This window comes from Etheostoma cragini, chromosome 15 (genome assembly GCF_013103735.1).
Source record: "Etheostoma cragini isolate CJK2018 chromosome 15, CSU_Ecrag_1.0, whole genome shotgun sequence".
Taxonomy (NCBI): domain Eukaryota; kingdom Metazoa; phylum Chordata; class Actinopteri; order Perciformes; family Percidae; genus Etheostoma; species Etheostoma cragini.
In genome coordinates, this window is record NC_048421.1 from 16,642,448 (window position 1) to 16,656,198 (window position 13,751).

Below are 13,751 nucleotides of genomic sequence, written 5' to 3' on the forward strand. Positions count from 1 at the left end.
ATATATATATATATATATATATTTATGTGTGTGTATACACTCTCACACACTCTCTCTCTCTCTCTCTCTCTCTCAGTCAAAAGTATGGGGCCACTTACAAATTTCCATTCCACTCAATGTTAGACAGAATACCATCTGATCTGAGTGGGGGCTAATCTTTAATGCAATATCTACATTGCCCATTATCAGCAACCATACCTCCAATGTGCCAAAGGCATATTCTGTTAACTAATCTGATGTCATTTAAAAAAAAAAAAAAAAACTAAATTAGAAAACATTGGAGAACCCTTTTGCCATTATGTAAGCACATAATATAATCTGAAAACTGCGGCCCTGGTTAAAAAAAGCGATCTCAGCTGGTATTCTGTATAAGGAGTGCAATGGAAATTTCTAAGTGAACCCAAACTTTTAAACGGTAGTGTATGTGTATATATTCTAATTCTAATAAAATTCCTCAATTTTCTAATTTTCTTTCTGCATCACATATGTTGTTGTGACTGCTGACCAGCCAACCAGGCCTAATGCCATTAACATAACAGGAAAAACAAACCCTGATCTTTCACAGTCTGTGGCACCTTGCTTCAGTTGTTTTTCTCAGCTGCTGTCCGTTCAGCTGCCCCACTCACTGTGGTGACAGCTGCTATTGGGTTGAGAGGACAAAATGAAGGCCTTCCACATAAAAGAACCAGCCAGTGAAAAGAAAGACCTGTTTGTTTCACCGGGGAGGGGAGACATGATGAAGGTCTATGGTTGGTCTGATGATCCTACAGTATGGTGCCTTGCTCAAGAGCACGTGGCAGTGCATCTCTCCAGCTACCAATCCACACTCTGTACTCTGGTCCGTAAAGTGATTTGAATGAGCGATCTTTCGGTTCCCAAACCAACTCCCTAGGAAATGGAAAGGAGAACGTGTGTGTGTACGTGCGCGTATCATTCTCATTTAGTTTTTTTCTTGTGATTTTCAGTTTATACAAAATGAATTGGCATTGTTGGAGGGAGCCTGAGACCCAAGATTTGCAGTGACAACAAGTGCTTTTTGTAAATGTTTTTGCATTGAGAATAAAAAACGTGAAACCTCTACAAGAGAGGCAAAACAAGGTGTACATGTCATGTTCCAGATTTGAAAGTTAAGGAGACACTGAGAACAACTGACCATATTAGGGTACTAGCGCAGACGTTTATGGAAATGAAACAGTAGATTAACTTGTCAACAATAACAGGCTCCGCCCGGTAACAATTTTCCGTTAAACGAACATAAAATACATTAAGTTCATGTACCGCCATCTTCTGGTTGATGTTGAAGTTGTGTTGCTGCTGCTGCTGCTGCTGTGTGATCTCATAGTTGTCGCTGTGCAGTGGAGGCGTTTTATTTTCTGTGTGCAACCAACCGCAAGAAATGGTGAGTGAGTATAACAGATACAGCTCAAAATGTAAAGGCCTGTTAACTAGCCACAAATCTTACTGTATTTATTCATTAAGCCATTTTCTATGCGTTAAAATGTATACTGTAACGTTAAGTAGCTGAACCAAGCTTGTCACAAACAAACGGTCATCCAAAAACTGATGCCTTTGTTTAGCTAACATTTGCTAATATGGGTTAGCTTCCCCACGTTGGTTAACGTTAACCCGGTAGCTGGCTAGCTCTTGCTAGTTGGACATTTCTTTATAATGCTCGAATCGACAGCAGGAGTAGCAGACAAAGTTCCAGACAAAAGAGCGAATAAATTAACTTTGTTTTAGATGAGTGACAGCTCAACCAGCAAACTTTGCATAGCTAGCTGTAAAGAGGCTAACTAGCTAAAGTTGTCAGCATCTGCTGTAGCTCAACTAACGTTATTATCCATAAAACGTAATAGTTACAAACACTTGGCGTTAACAGTTACACGTATGAAGGGTGTTTAGTAGGTTGTGTCTTAAGAAGGGACAGTCTATTGAGGAAGCTACTCAAGCTAACGTTAGCAGCTGTTTTAATAACGAGTAGCGCTACCTTAGCAGCCACAGCTAAGCTAGCTCGTCATGATGCTATCTAGCAGCTGCCGCACCGTGTGACTTTAAACGCCTTGGTGTGACGTTATGGAGTAGAGGTGTCTTTTGGTTAAAACCTAACCGGCTTATCAACTAACTCGCCAAACTATAATATCACTGCCAGCTTCCCCTTCAGTGTCACACAACATAACACCCGCTGAGTTATAACCTGACTAGCAACGTCACAGGCAGTTGACGTACACAAACAAGAAGCTACTAACCTTACCTAATATGCTACTTTAAGTTTTACCAGCAGTGGTTATCACGGCACATTTAATTGTATGTAACATAACCTAACCTAAGTGTTTGAGTTGACTTTACATATGTCACATTGTAAGTGTGCATTGTCATGAGATATTCAAACGTTACAATAGCATCCTTTTGTGCGGTGGCTCAGTATACTTTAGATGTTTTAATTAATTTAAATTTGCAAATGCAGTGGTGGAATCATGTAAATAGTACATATACTCAAGTACTGCACATGAGTCAAAATTCAAGGTACTTCACTTTACATGTTACTATGATATACATTTTTTCTACTACATTTTTCTGACCGCTTTACTTTTCAAATTACAAATTTCTATACCCCTCCTTTCCAGTGAAAACCACGTATGTCCAGATGTGTTGATTTTGAGTGTTTCTGATGAACTGACCAATGAAGTGTTCCTTTCGGTTGAGGATTTAGTTCAGATAGATTAACTATTCAAACACACTTTTTGATTAGCGGAAAAAAGCATTGTCGCAAAACTAGAGATTTGTGGTTGTTACCGGACAGCAATGCTACAAACATGACTATCTTACTGTGTGTGTGTGTGTGTGTGTGTGTGTGTGTGTGTGTGTGTGTGTGTGTGTGTGTGTGTGTGTGTGTGGGGGGGGGGGGGGGGGGGGGGGGGGGGGGCAACATACACATTAATGCACCAGTAATATTTCCCCAGATGCATCATATGTAAAATTAAAACACTGATGCTTTAAGTAAATGTTGCTGATGATGCTATACTTTTACTTAAGGGTAACTTTGTTTTTAAACCTGGGGCCCATTTTCCTATGTTTTCATGTCTAAGTATTCCAGTATTAAGTGAGGCCGCTGCAGTCAGCAGCTCGAATCAAGCTACAATGTTATGTTATTGTGAATTTGCGCACCTTCAATTTACCTTCACATAAAATGCTTGTTTTACAACCTGCATAAACAGTTATTCTAGATGTCTAACAACATTATGGAAAGAATCCCTACAGAGGCCACTTATTAAAAAGTAAGATTCTTTTTGCTTAACACAAAACATCCCCGAAATTGCCATCGGCCAAACCCACAAGACTTCATTTAAATAAACAGTACTTATTTCACATGTAAGAAATAGAATAATAATCTGGGCATGTCTTTGACGATTTGCCCCATAGGATCAAATTGCAGCCCGTTTTGTGGCTGCTGGTTACAGCTTTCTCGCTCAATACTGGACCAATGTCAAATATTTTTGTTCACATTAGTAACTTAGACATGAATGCATGGGGAAAAGAGGTTCCAGGTGGAAAAAAAAAAACACCTGGAATTATCCTTTTAGGTAAGGTTTTAAGGGCAGGACTTTTACATGTATTGAAGTATGATGACAGTTTGGTATTAGTACTATTACTTAAGTAAAGGATCCGAATACTTCTTCCCCCCCACTCTGCAAATGATAAGCTTCTATCTGCTGATTGCAACACTTTGTGGAGCTTTTACCTTTGAGACGACCAGTAATAGCTAGATTGGGTGAGTGGGGCTTGTGGGTTTGAAATGGACAACGGGATGCTATAGATGAGACTTACTGTATATCTAATCAAAGTCTTGGCTGTTTTTTCTTGCTTCGGAGGAACCTAATTAAAACATGAGTGTTTTCAGGGTGTATTGGGCCTCCAGAGATTTACAGCTTCCTCCTGTTTGAGAAAATGGCATTTACAAGGTTAACAATTATGTTTTTCTGAAGTGAATATTCTTGAGAATCATCATTGTCTCATTTCCAGTCTTTCCTCTGTCACTTGATCTCACTTCAGGATGTGTTCCTAATGATACGACGTCACAAGACAACCATCTTCACAGATGCCAAAGAGTCTACCACAGTCTATGAACTGAAGCGCATTGTTGAAGGCATTTTAAAGAGACCACCTGAAGATCAGAGACTTTACAAGGTAAAGTAATTGCCTTATTAAGTAGTGTGACGACCAGTTAGTGGACCACATGCATATAGCCAAGAGCTTCTTGGTTTGGTGTCATCACTAAATTCATGGTTTACACTGCCTGATTAAGGTGACTGTCGTGGTAAGCAATATGAGAATACATATCGCTTAGACACATCATGATGGGCTTGGAGAATCTGTAAATGGCAATTTTTTTATAAACCATTTTTATACACTAAACGATGAATTGAAAAATGTTTTATATATTGATCTCACAACATAAAACCTACACCCATCAATGTTAAAAAACCAAATGCAAAGTTAGGACGTTTTACCTGCATCATTTAATTTACCCAATAGTTACAGGATTCTTCCAACCTCTATCTTGAAACTTAAATGGTAGTGAATACAAAGTTGTGGGCTTAAAGGGATGCAAGTAGTTTTCACAACAGAGAGCAGTGTGTGAAATTTCCAGTCGATTTTACTGCAATCCTAAATCTCTTTAGTCACTTGAAAATGCTGATGTAACATGAAAATTATAAAGGTAGTGAATGAACAACTGACTCTACAATACTCTTATCATTTTTTTTCTTCTTCTTCTTAACCAGGATGATGTGATGCTTAATGACGGTCAAACTCTCGGAAATTGTGGCTTTACAAATCAAACAGCCCGACCTCAGGCCCCAGCCACAGTGGGATTAGCCTTCCGCCTGGGTGGTGAGTAGTTAATTCCTAAATCTACTCCATATTAGACTATTTTCAGTTTGTTTTATAGTCACAGCCCCATCCGTTGACTTGTTTTATTTTGAGCCACTCTTAGTCCATTCTGAACTGAGCAAGTTATTTTGAACGTTTATTTTCTGCTCTGATTTTCTTTATCTTGACTCCCTCTCTTTTCACTGTTGTCACTTTCTCTGTCGTTCTCAGATGATTCATTTGAGCAGCTGAGGGTCGAGCCTTTCTCCACTCCCCCAGAGCTCCCTGACGTCATGAAGCCCCAGGACTCGGGCAGTACAGCCAACGAGCAGGCTGTACAGTGAGGGAGGGGGCAAGGAAACGAGAGGGACGCACAGCGGGTCAGAGGGAGGATGCACGGGGGGAGGGAGGGGTTGAAATTTGGGAAGGGATGCCTCCGGGGGTGAGTTTTACCTTGCCGATGACGATCTTCAGTAGGGTACAAACAATTACAAACATGGACTCTCCTTGTTGTAAATGGGAGGGCGGTTGCTTCAAAGCGGTTCATTTGTCCTGAAATCAGTGAACGCATGCTAGATAAAAAAAAAAAAATTCACACAAGACCCTTCAGAGATACCTGACGGACTTGTCACAACACTGTCAGTCAGCCATGGGATTGTTAACGGCTGAACATAAAAAATTGTACCTCGTATTTAATTAATTCTAGTCTTTATTTAGGGTAAGGTTAATGCTGCTTTACTTGTTTTTTTTTATTTTGCTTGGCTTAAACGTGGGAGTTGATAGGGTGTGATATTTTTAGGCTTTTATGTTTGTGTGTTTCTTTATTAAACTGTTACTAGGATTTAACATGGTTTTGGTCTTTGGCCTGGATATGTGTTGCGACAAAAGCTAGGAGTTTGTGAATTTCTAAGTTACTATCTGTATTTCAAAATTTTCAATTTTTGAACAATATGAATCTGAAATAAAAGAGATTCACTTGTTGACAGGAGATCTGGCATTCAGATGAACATTTCATGGTACTTGACTTATCAGTAGTTGTACTTTTCCTACTGTAGCTGCTCACAGACGTTACTGAGACTGAATACGCTCCGCTGTGGGTATCTAGAACACATGTTACGCTGCCCTGGACCTGGTGTTGTAAGTTAAATGTCCAACAGGCAGAGCCGCAATCAAAAATGTATTAATAGTGATTATGGATTATTTTTTACATTACTAACAAAGGTGGGAACTAGCCAACTTTCCTCTCCAATGTTTGATTGTAGCCAATGACATTTTGGAGATGTTGAGGAGATCTTGACTTGAATCAGTGGGGCTAATTGTTTCTAGAAAACCTAAACCGTATGTCATGTATTAAGTTATGAACCGTGCCTGGGAGCAGTGGGCTGCACATTTTAGTTTTAACTCTCAATTGTCCCAAATTCACTGAGTTAATTCTGCAACTTGTGTTGTATTATACCTCGATAATACGTTGTTTTCCTGAAATTAAAAGGTGAATTAGAAATCACTCCTCTGCACATCAAACTAAAGTATAACAATAGATCTCATGATCTAGAAAACTATAATCCAAAAACTTAAACCCTCCAGTAGTTACAACAGGAAAGTACATTCTAACCTGGGGGTGTTGAATGAAATAGTTGACGTTGACATTTGCGAATTGAGGCTGTTAAACATGGTCAAAGTTGCACTTCTAATTAATTTAACATTAAAACAACTGTTTTTCACCCGTGTGCACTGTGGTGTTTTTGTATGCATATGTACTAAAAGGTAGATGTACAGTATTAACACAATATTGAATTATTGTGTGCAAACTCACCGTCGGAGGAATACAATCTATTGATATTGCATTTGTAGACAGCAGCTGATATATATCGTGATTTTTTATTTATTTTTTATTGCAAATTAAGAGTTCCAGCAATATAAAATAACATGGCTAGCACATAAGTGTATTCCAGACTGATGAGGGGAGCAGCAATGAAACAATACAACTGCTGCCAATCATATTGGATGACTCTTACCGGGGTGTGTGGGGATCTATTTTTATACAGTAGATGATGGAGACCTTTACATTTATAAGGCAACAATGTGTGGTTCTGCTCATGTTTATCATCTTGTATAAGGAGAACTAGCAACAACAAAAACAGGGATGGATAAAGATTAAAGGACTGCAACTAAAGATAATAAGGATTAATGTGGTGATTGTTTTCTCAATCAATATTATGGTTAATAAAATACAGATAAATGCCCAATATCCCAGCAGTACCCTGGTGAACGTTTTAAAATTGCTTGTTTTGTCAGTCCAAAACCGTAATATATTCAAAATTGTCAAGCTGAAACCAGAGGAGGTTTTGTCATTTTAGCTTGAAATATGACCAGTTAGTTCATTGACTAAATGTTTAAGCTCTAAACTCAATAATGACTTGAGTAATGTGTCAATAATGAGTTGAAATTGACATACGTCAAATAAACAGGGGTTGGGCAATGAAACTGAAACACCTGGTTTTAGACCACAATAATTTATTATGGTGTAGGGCCTCCTTTTGCGGCCAATACAGCGTCAGTTCGTCTTGGGAATGGCATACAAGTCCTGCACAGTGGTCAGAGGGATTTTAAGCCATTCTTCTCGCAGGATAGTGGCCAGGTCACGACGTGATGCTGGTGGAGGAAAATGTTTCCTGACTCGCTCCTCCAAAACACCCCAAAGTGGCTCAATAATATCTGGATCTGGTGACTGTGCAGGCCATGGGAGATGTTCAACTTCACTTTCATGTTCATCAAACCAATCTTTCACCAGTCTTGCTGTGTGTATTGGTGCATTGTCATCCTGATACACGGCACCTCCTTCAGGATACAATGTTTGATCCATTGGATGCACATGGTCCTCCAGAATGGTTTGGTAGTCCTTGGCAGTGACGCGCCCATCTAGCACAAGTATGGGGCCAAGGGAATGCTGTGATTTGGCAGCCCAAACCATCACTGATCCACCCCCATGCTTCACTCTGGGCATGCAACCGTCTGGGTGGTAGGCTACGCTTCTTTGGGGCTTCTCCACACGGTAACTCTCCCGGATGTGGGGAAAACAGTAAAGGCGGACTCATCAGAGAACAATACATGTTTCACATTGTCCACATCCCAAGATTTGCGCTCCTTGCACCATTGGAACAGACGTTTGGCATTGGCACGAGTGACCAAAGGTTTGGCTCTAGCAGCCTGGCCGTGTATATTGACCCTCCCGACGGGCAGTTTTGGTGGAAACAGGAGAGTTGAGGTGCACATTTAATTCTGCCGTGATTTGGGCAGCCGTGGTTGTATGTTTTTTGGATACAATCCGGGTTAGCACCCGAACATCCCTTTCAGACAGCCTACTCTTGCGTCCACAGTTAATCCTGTTGGATGTGGTTCGTCCTTCTTGGTGGTATGCTGACGTTACCCTGGATACCATGTCTCTTGATACATCACGAAGACTTACTGTTTTGGTCACAGATGCGCCAGCAAGAAGTGTACCAACAATTTGTCCTCTTTTGAACTCTGGTATGTCACCCATAATGTTGTGTGCATTGCAATATTTTGAGCAAAACTGTGCAATCGCCCTGCTAATTGGACCTTCACAGTCTGCTCTTATTGGTTCAATGTGCATTTAATGAAGATTGGCCACCAGGCTGGTCCAATTTAGCCATGAAACCTCCCACACTAAAATGAGAGGCGTTTCAGTTTCATTGTCCAACCCTTGTAATTCCACAAAAAAAAAACACTTTGCAAACGTTGACGCATGGAGGTATTGACGTAGGTTGTGCTCGGTGTTCTATAATTAATAAACTTTCCGACAGCACGTGAAGGCAGCGCACGTCAGCTAACAAGCTAGCTTAGCATTTTGCTAGCATATGCGCGATGCCTCCCAGTCCCATGCAGCAACACAACACTGTTCTGCTCCATGGATAAAGAAATTATGATCCCGTCTTAACACATTACTTCGAGAATTTGACATATTGACAAATGGACGTCAATGAGTATGTTTTATCAGCGGGCAGATCCGTGCTGGACATGGTGGAGCGGGAGTGGCAGCCCCTGTCTCCTGGCGAGCTGGAGCAGCGACTGGACCAGGCGGTGGAAGAGATCCTGGAGGCTGACCTGATAGCTAACCTTAAAACTCCGCCGCCGCCTCCTTTGCCTACATGCGTACAGTTACTGCAGAACCAAGCTTATGTTCAGCCCCAGGTTTTCCAGATGACAACATCCAGCAGTTCCCCGGAGGATGAGGTACCAGAGCCCCGAGAACTGTCGGATGCTGTGGACGCTGCTGCAGTCAAGGTATTGCTCTGTCTATGGTGGTCTGTCAAACGTTGCTCACTGAGACTGCTGCCGTTCTTAAAATAAGTTAACAAATCTGTTAAAGGGTGTAAGATAATTGTTCTTATCCGCAGTGCAAAGTAACACTTCTAAGATATTTTAAAGTTTTTTTTTTTTCTTTGTTATATTGTTCCTAGTTGAGATATAAGTTAAGTTAGACAATCACAGAATACAGGTAGAAAACTAAATCCCTCCCAAGGTTGGAGCTACAGTATATGCATATACAAATATATTGAATCTCTCTCTGAACGTGTACATTTAATCACCTTATAATCTTTCACTTTTGTATCCGACTTCAGACCAAATTTTAACATTTCTACTTTTTCTAGCTGTGACTTGTTTTGAATGTTGATCCAATCGTGAAAGTAACCAATATATTTGCAGCATTCCTCTATATTTTCCGCTGTCACCCCTGTAAGATAAACTCTTTGTTGTAACCATGATGAATGGAATCACCTGCAGTACATGTTAAATCTACTGTTTGACTGGTGCTGGCCACTGTGACATTATTTTCTCCCCCTCCCCATCAGCACATCACAGACCTGCTACAAAGCACCAATTCCAGGGCCCGACTGGCCGGACGGGCTCGTTTGTCTTTGTCCCACACTGTCCTGCTGTCCCTCACTCTGCTCTGCGAGCGCGTCAGCTACCGATCTGTGTCCCGCCGTTTCCACCTGGAGAAAGGAAACATCCACAGGATCTTCTTTTCTTTCTGTGAGCGCATCAACACGCTGGAAGAGAGGCAAATCAGGTGGCCAGTTGGTGGGTTGACAGTGTTGTTTTTGGAACACGATGATTACAATTTTGTTAATGATTTGAGTGCAAAAAAGGTTGAAAATAATAATGCTGTAGGTACTTCCTTTCTATTCTATAGGCAAAGAAGCTGTGGAGGCTCTTTTCCCGCTTTGCAGTCCAGAGAAGGAGCAGGAAGAGCAGCCAGGTGTCCCTTGGGTTCTGGGAGTGTTGGGACACACCCGCATCCCTATCCGCCTGCCTATAGGGAAACATGATGTAGAGAGCACAGTGCCTGAGGTGAAGAGGATAAAGAAGGAGGCCCATCCTGACTCCTGGCTAAACCTTCAGCTCACATGCAACCGTAAAGGCCGGTTCCTACACTGCAGAATCAGTAAAGGATCAGACATGGCCAGAGGCATCGCTCTGAGTGACAAACTTAAACAGCATCCTGAACTGATGCCCTCTAGCTCCTGCCTCGTGGCCAGAGCCGGCTACCCACTCACTGCTCATATTTTAACTTCATACTCAGAAATTCACGGGCCGAGAGAGGAGCTCTTCAACAAGACGCTGGAGGAGCATTTTCACATCCTGGATCAGGCTGTTGCCAACCTGAGAGCCCGATTTCAAAGGCTCAGGTATCTGGATATTGGAAACTATGATCGAGCCAGAGCTGTTGTGCTGACCGCCTGTGTGTTGCACAATATGTTTTTGGACATTGGACAAGTGGTACAAGGAGAAGTTGAGAAAGAGGAAGCCATAATCCAAGAGGGAGAGACGGAAGTAGATGACGAGGGTGTACACAGACGGAATGCCATCTCAGATTTGTTGTTAAAAAACTTTGATTCTGGAAGCACATAATGTGATGATGTATGGTGGAAAACTTAGGTTCCTTGATGTAAATGTATAATTTTGTAATATAAAGGTTTATTTAAACAGAATCTGTACTGTCTGCACACATAACTCGACTATCAAAAAACACGGATATCTTTCCTGTTAAGTTTACACTGAGTGTAACAGTTGTCCACTGTAAATCTTGAAAATCCGTAATCATTACTGTGGTTCACCAAATTGGAGATAGATATTGAATGATATTGGACGAAGAGGTTACATTTTTCCATAACAGTTTCACCTCCATTCTACAAAGGAAAAAAGGAAAGTGTCATCACACAAAATACTTTGACTGCAGATGTATGTAAAGACCAGTGTGTTTCTAGCGTTCCTCTTCATCAGAGTGAAAGTACATTTAACAGCCAATAAAATGTCTCTAATGTAGCATAATAATGCACAGGGGTAAGGAAACCAAATAATATCCACTGAAGTGTCTTGACTTATGACTAGAGAGTTTTTACAGGCTCTTAAAAGAACGATGGGGTGCCCAAAGAACCACATGACAAATTACCAAAAAACAAGTAAATGAGTGGGCAATGAATAGTGTATTTCTTTCTATATCCAGTTCATTGCTTATTTTATTTTGAAAGTGGTGACCGGAAGTGAATGTATGATAATAGTCGACGCTGGTGCGAACATTTCCATGTTAGACTTTAAAACTATGTTGATACAGTAATCGGCAGCTATGATGTTACTGTAGTTATCTGTAATAATCACGGAGCTGCGTATCGATGTATCAATATTGATCATAGATATTAAAACCGAGATGTAATGTTGCAGTTCCTCACTGTGGCCACTGGGGGACAGTGACGTTTTAATGATTCGCCAGTCTTCTGCGGCAAGACCATAGACTGTTAATATTCATAATGTACTGTCTATGGGCAAGACAGAATACCATGAAGTATTCGGTCAAAGATACACAATAAACCGCGTAGGGGCAGACACAACTTTGACAAATGTATTTATTGCATGGTATAGTTGTTAATACTGTAAGTGTATATTATTAATGCATTAACACTAATAGCTTTTCTATGAATTCTTTTTTTTTTTTTTACCTCTTAGGATTAATTATCAGTGTAAGTATCTGAATGGATTTCACTGAAAAATGTGAATATGTTTCATTCCAACTGTGACTTCCCTTGAACAATAATCATGTTGTGATCATTTCAGGGTTTTTGTTTTTACTTTTACGGCCAGCAATTTCTTTTATTATAAATAACTAGTGCGGTGATGGTAGGATATCTGTATTAAGCTATTAGTTGTGAGTCATATTTTAGCTTTTCTTACTCTGCATCAAACAATCAATCAGTAACTCACTCTTCTCTTTTGTTATAAAAATAAGTGGGTGATTGAAATGATTACATCCATTAGGGAATCAACAGAAAAGGCCAAATTTGAGGAGGCATGTAATCTGCATGCAGAATAATCTCAAATTACCCGGCAAGGGTGTCTGTGTTTCAAACGTCCAGTTTTCAGGACTCAGACTGGCGTATTTTTTTTTTTTTTAAGATTATTTTTGGGTGATTTGCCTTTATTAGTACGTGACAGAGGATAGACATGAAAGGGGGAGACATATGGGGGATGACACTTAGTGTAACAATAAAAATGTGCCAACATGACCAATTTAAAAACGTTTATAAAAATAGAGTCAAACTGTTTTCCTTGTGCATTATTATAAAAGTTTTTGGTAAGAGCAAACCACACACATAGAAGTTCCGATCCACTTCATGTGGCCTACTGTCCGTCCTTTGACATCTGTGTGCTGTTATTCTGAGCCAGGCTAGAGATGGCCTGGGCCAGGTTGTTAATCGCCTCTATCTTCCTCTCCTCCAGGGCTTTCTGCTGGGCCCACATGTTCATTTTCCTCTCTTGCAGCTCCATGTACAGCTGTAGGACGTCCTGTGGAGGCCGGGCAGTGCAGGGAGAAGCTGTCGCAGGAGGTGTAGGTAGAATAGGGGTAAACCTCTTGCTGGCTATGGCCTTGCCCACTCTTGTGCCGTTGAGCTTGGCTCTCCGCTGGGCTTCGATCTCCTCCCTGCTCTTACCCAAGACCTCATGCATTGTCTTGAAAAACTCCCAGTGGACGCTGGCCGCCCCCAGCCTCTTGGCCCTGTCAGCGTTCTTCCTGTACGTGGCCAGCATGTTTCTCCACTTGAGGTCACACTCGTACGCCTTCACGTTGACATCAGTGACCTCTGACTCCCTCAGTTTGGTATTTACTTTCTCTGCCACCATCTCCCAAAGTTTCTTTTTCTTGCATACAGGCTGGTCAAAAGCCTGGTCCATTTCAAGCCTGGTGTTGACAAGGTGCCATGTAGCCTGCAGTGTCCAGATAAATTCTAGAGAAAAACAAAGGTATCATGTTATTGGTTGATACATTCCATTACCTTGCTTGCATTGAACCTCTCACCGATTTGGTTTTTCATTTTATTTGACACAGCATGTCTGATGAAACACATTTGAGGTGCTAAGTTCCCAAACGTCATATAGTTCAATGAGTCACGGTTTATGACTATAACCACTGCAATAGGCAGAGACCGCGCACTCATCAGCCCTCCTCGCTTCACGCGATAACTGGATGAAACCTGTTTAACTTAACGTAACTGTAACGGTTACTAACCTGCTTTGGTTTTATCGGTGTCCACGCTCGACACGACTGTTTCCTTTCCTTCTACTTCAGTACTTTGTATCACAATTGTCTCAATTACCTCCATGATGTCAAAACATTACAATAACAGTCAAAGTTTTTCTTTATTAGCCGTGTGTATCTATCGTGGAATTTAACAACATCTCTTTTCTCGCATCGAGTAAAACGATGACTATAACAACGTCAATTAGCAGCTTGGGAAGGGTAGTCCGTTTTAGTAGATGCCATCGGGCTTTTGAGTTCTCTGGTGTACGAGGTAAACTACAAT

The 13,751-nt window shown here is 41.0% G+C and overlaps 3 protein-coding genes and 1 long non-coding RNA gene across 5 annotated transcripts; 2 read left to right on the forward strand and 2 right to left on the reverse strand.

Annotated features, from left to right (window-relative positions):
- Positions 1-1,144: 1,144 nt before the first annotated feature.
- On the forward strand, positions 1,145-6,590 carry elob (elongin B). Of its 2 annotated transcripts, none has more exons than XM_034893469.1 (4): positions 1,145-1,399; positions 4,051-4,185; positions 4,782-4,890; positions 5,101-6,590. In XM_034893469.1, exons 1-4 carry the CDS (start codon positions 1,397-1,399, stop codon positions 5,211-5,213), a joined length of 360 nt encoding a protein of 119 aa, XP_034749360.1. In that variant the 5' UTR covers positions 1,145-1,396; the 3' UTR covers positions 5,214-6,590. The 2 variants fall into 2 exon arrangements, with proteins under 2 accessions (XP_034749360.1, XP_034749361.1); XM_034893470.1 differs by lacking the exon at positions 1,145-1,399 and adding an exon at positions 3,862-3,959.
- A 2,152-nt stretch (positions 6,591-8,742) lies between these two features.
- On the forward strand, positions 8,743-11,246 carry LOC117957581. The gene is made up of 3 exons (XM_034893439.1): positions 8,743-9,174; positions 9,744-9,975; positions 10,088-11,246. The coding sequence occupies exons 1-3, from the start codon at positions 8,860-8,862 to the stop codon at positions 10,804-10,806; spliced, it is 1,266 nt and encodes a 421-aa protein (XP_034749330.1). The 5' UTR covers positions 8,743-8,859; the 3' UTR covers positions 10,807-11,246.
- Positions 10,856-11,339, reverse strand: LOC117957612. Its single transcript, XR_004659543.1, has 2 exons — positions 11,190-11,339; positions 10,856-10,980 (listed from the first exon to the last, which is right to left on the reverse strand). It is a non-coding gene; the product is annotated as an uncharacterized LOC117957612 (long non-coding RNA).
- Positions 11,340-12,454: 1,115 nt separating this feature from the next.
- si:dkey-66i24.7 lies at positions 12,455-13,736 on the reverse strand. Its single transcript, XM_034893463.1, has 2 exons — positions 13,457-13,736; positions 12,455-13,175 (listed from the first exon to the last, which is right to left on the reverse strand). Exons 1-2 carry the CDS (start codon positions 13,548-13,550, stop codon positions 12,571-12,573), a joined length of 699 nt encoding a protein of 232 aa, XP_034749354.1. The 5' UTR covers positions 13,551-13,736; the 3' UTR covers positions 12,455-12,570.
- Between the last annotated feature and the right edge of the window lie 15 nt (positions 13,737-13,751).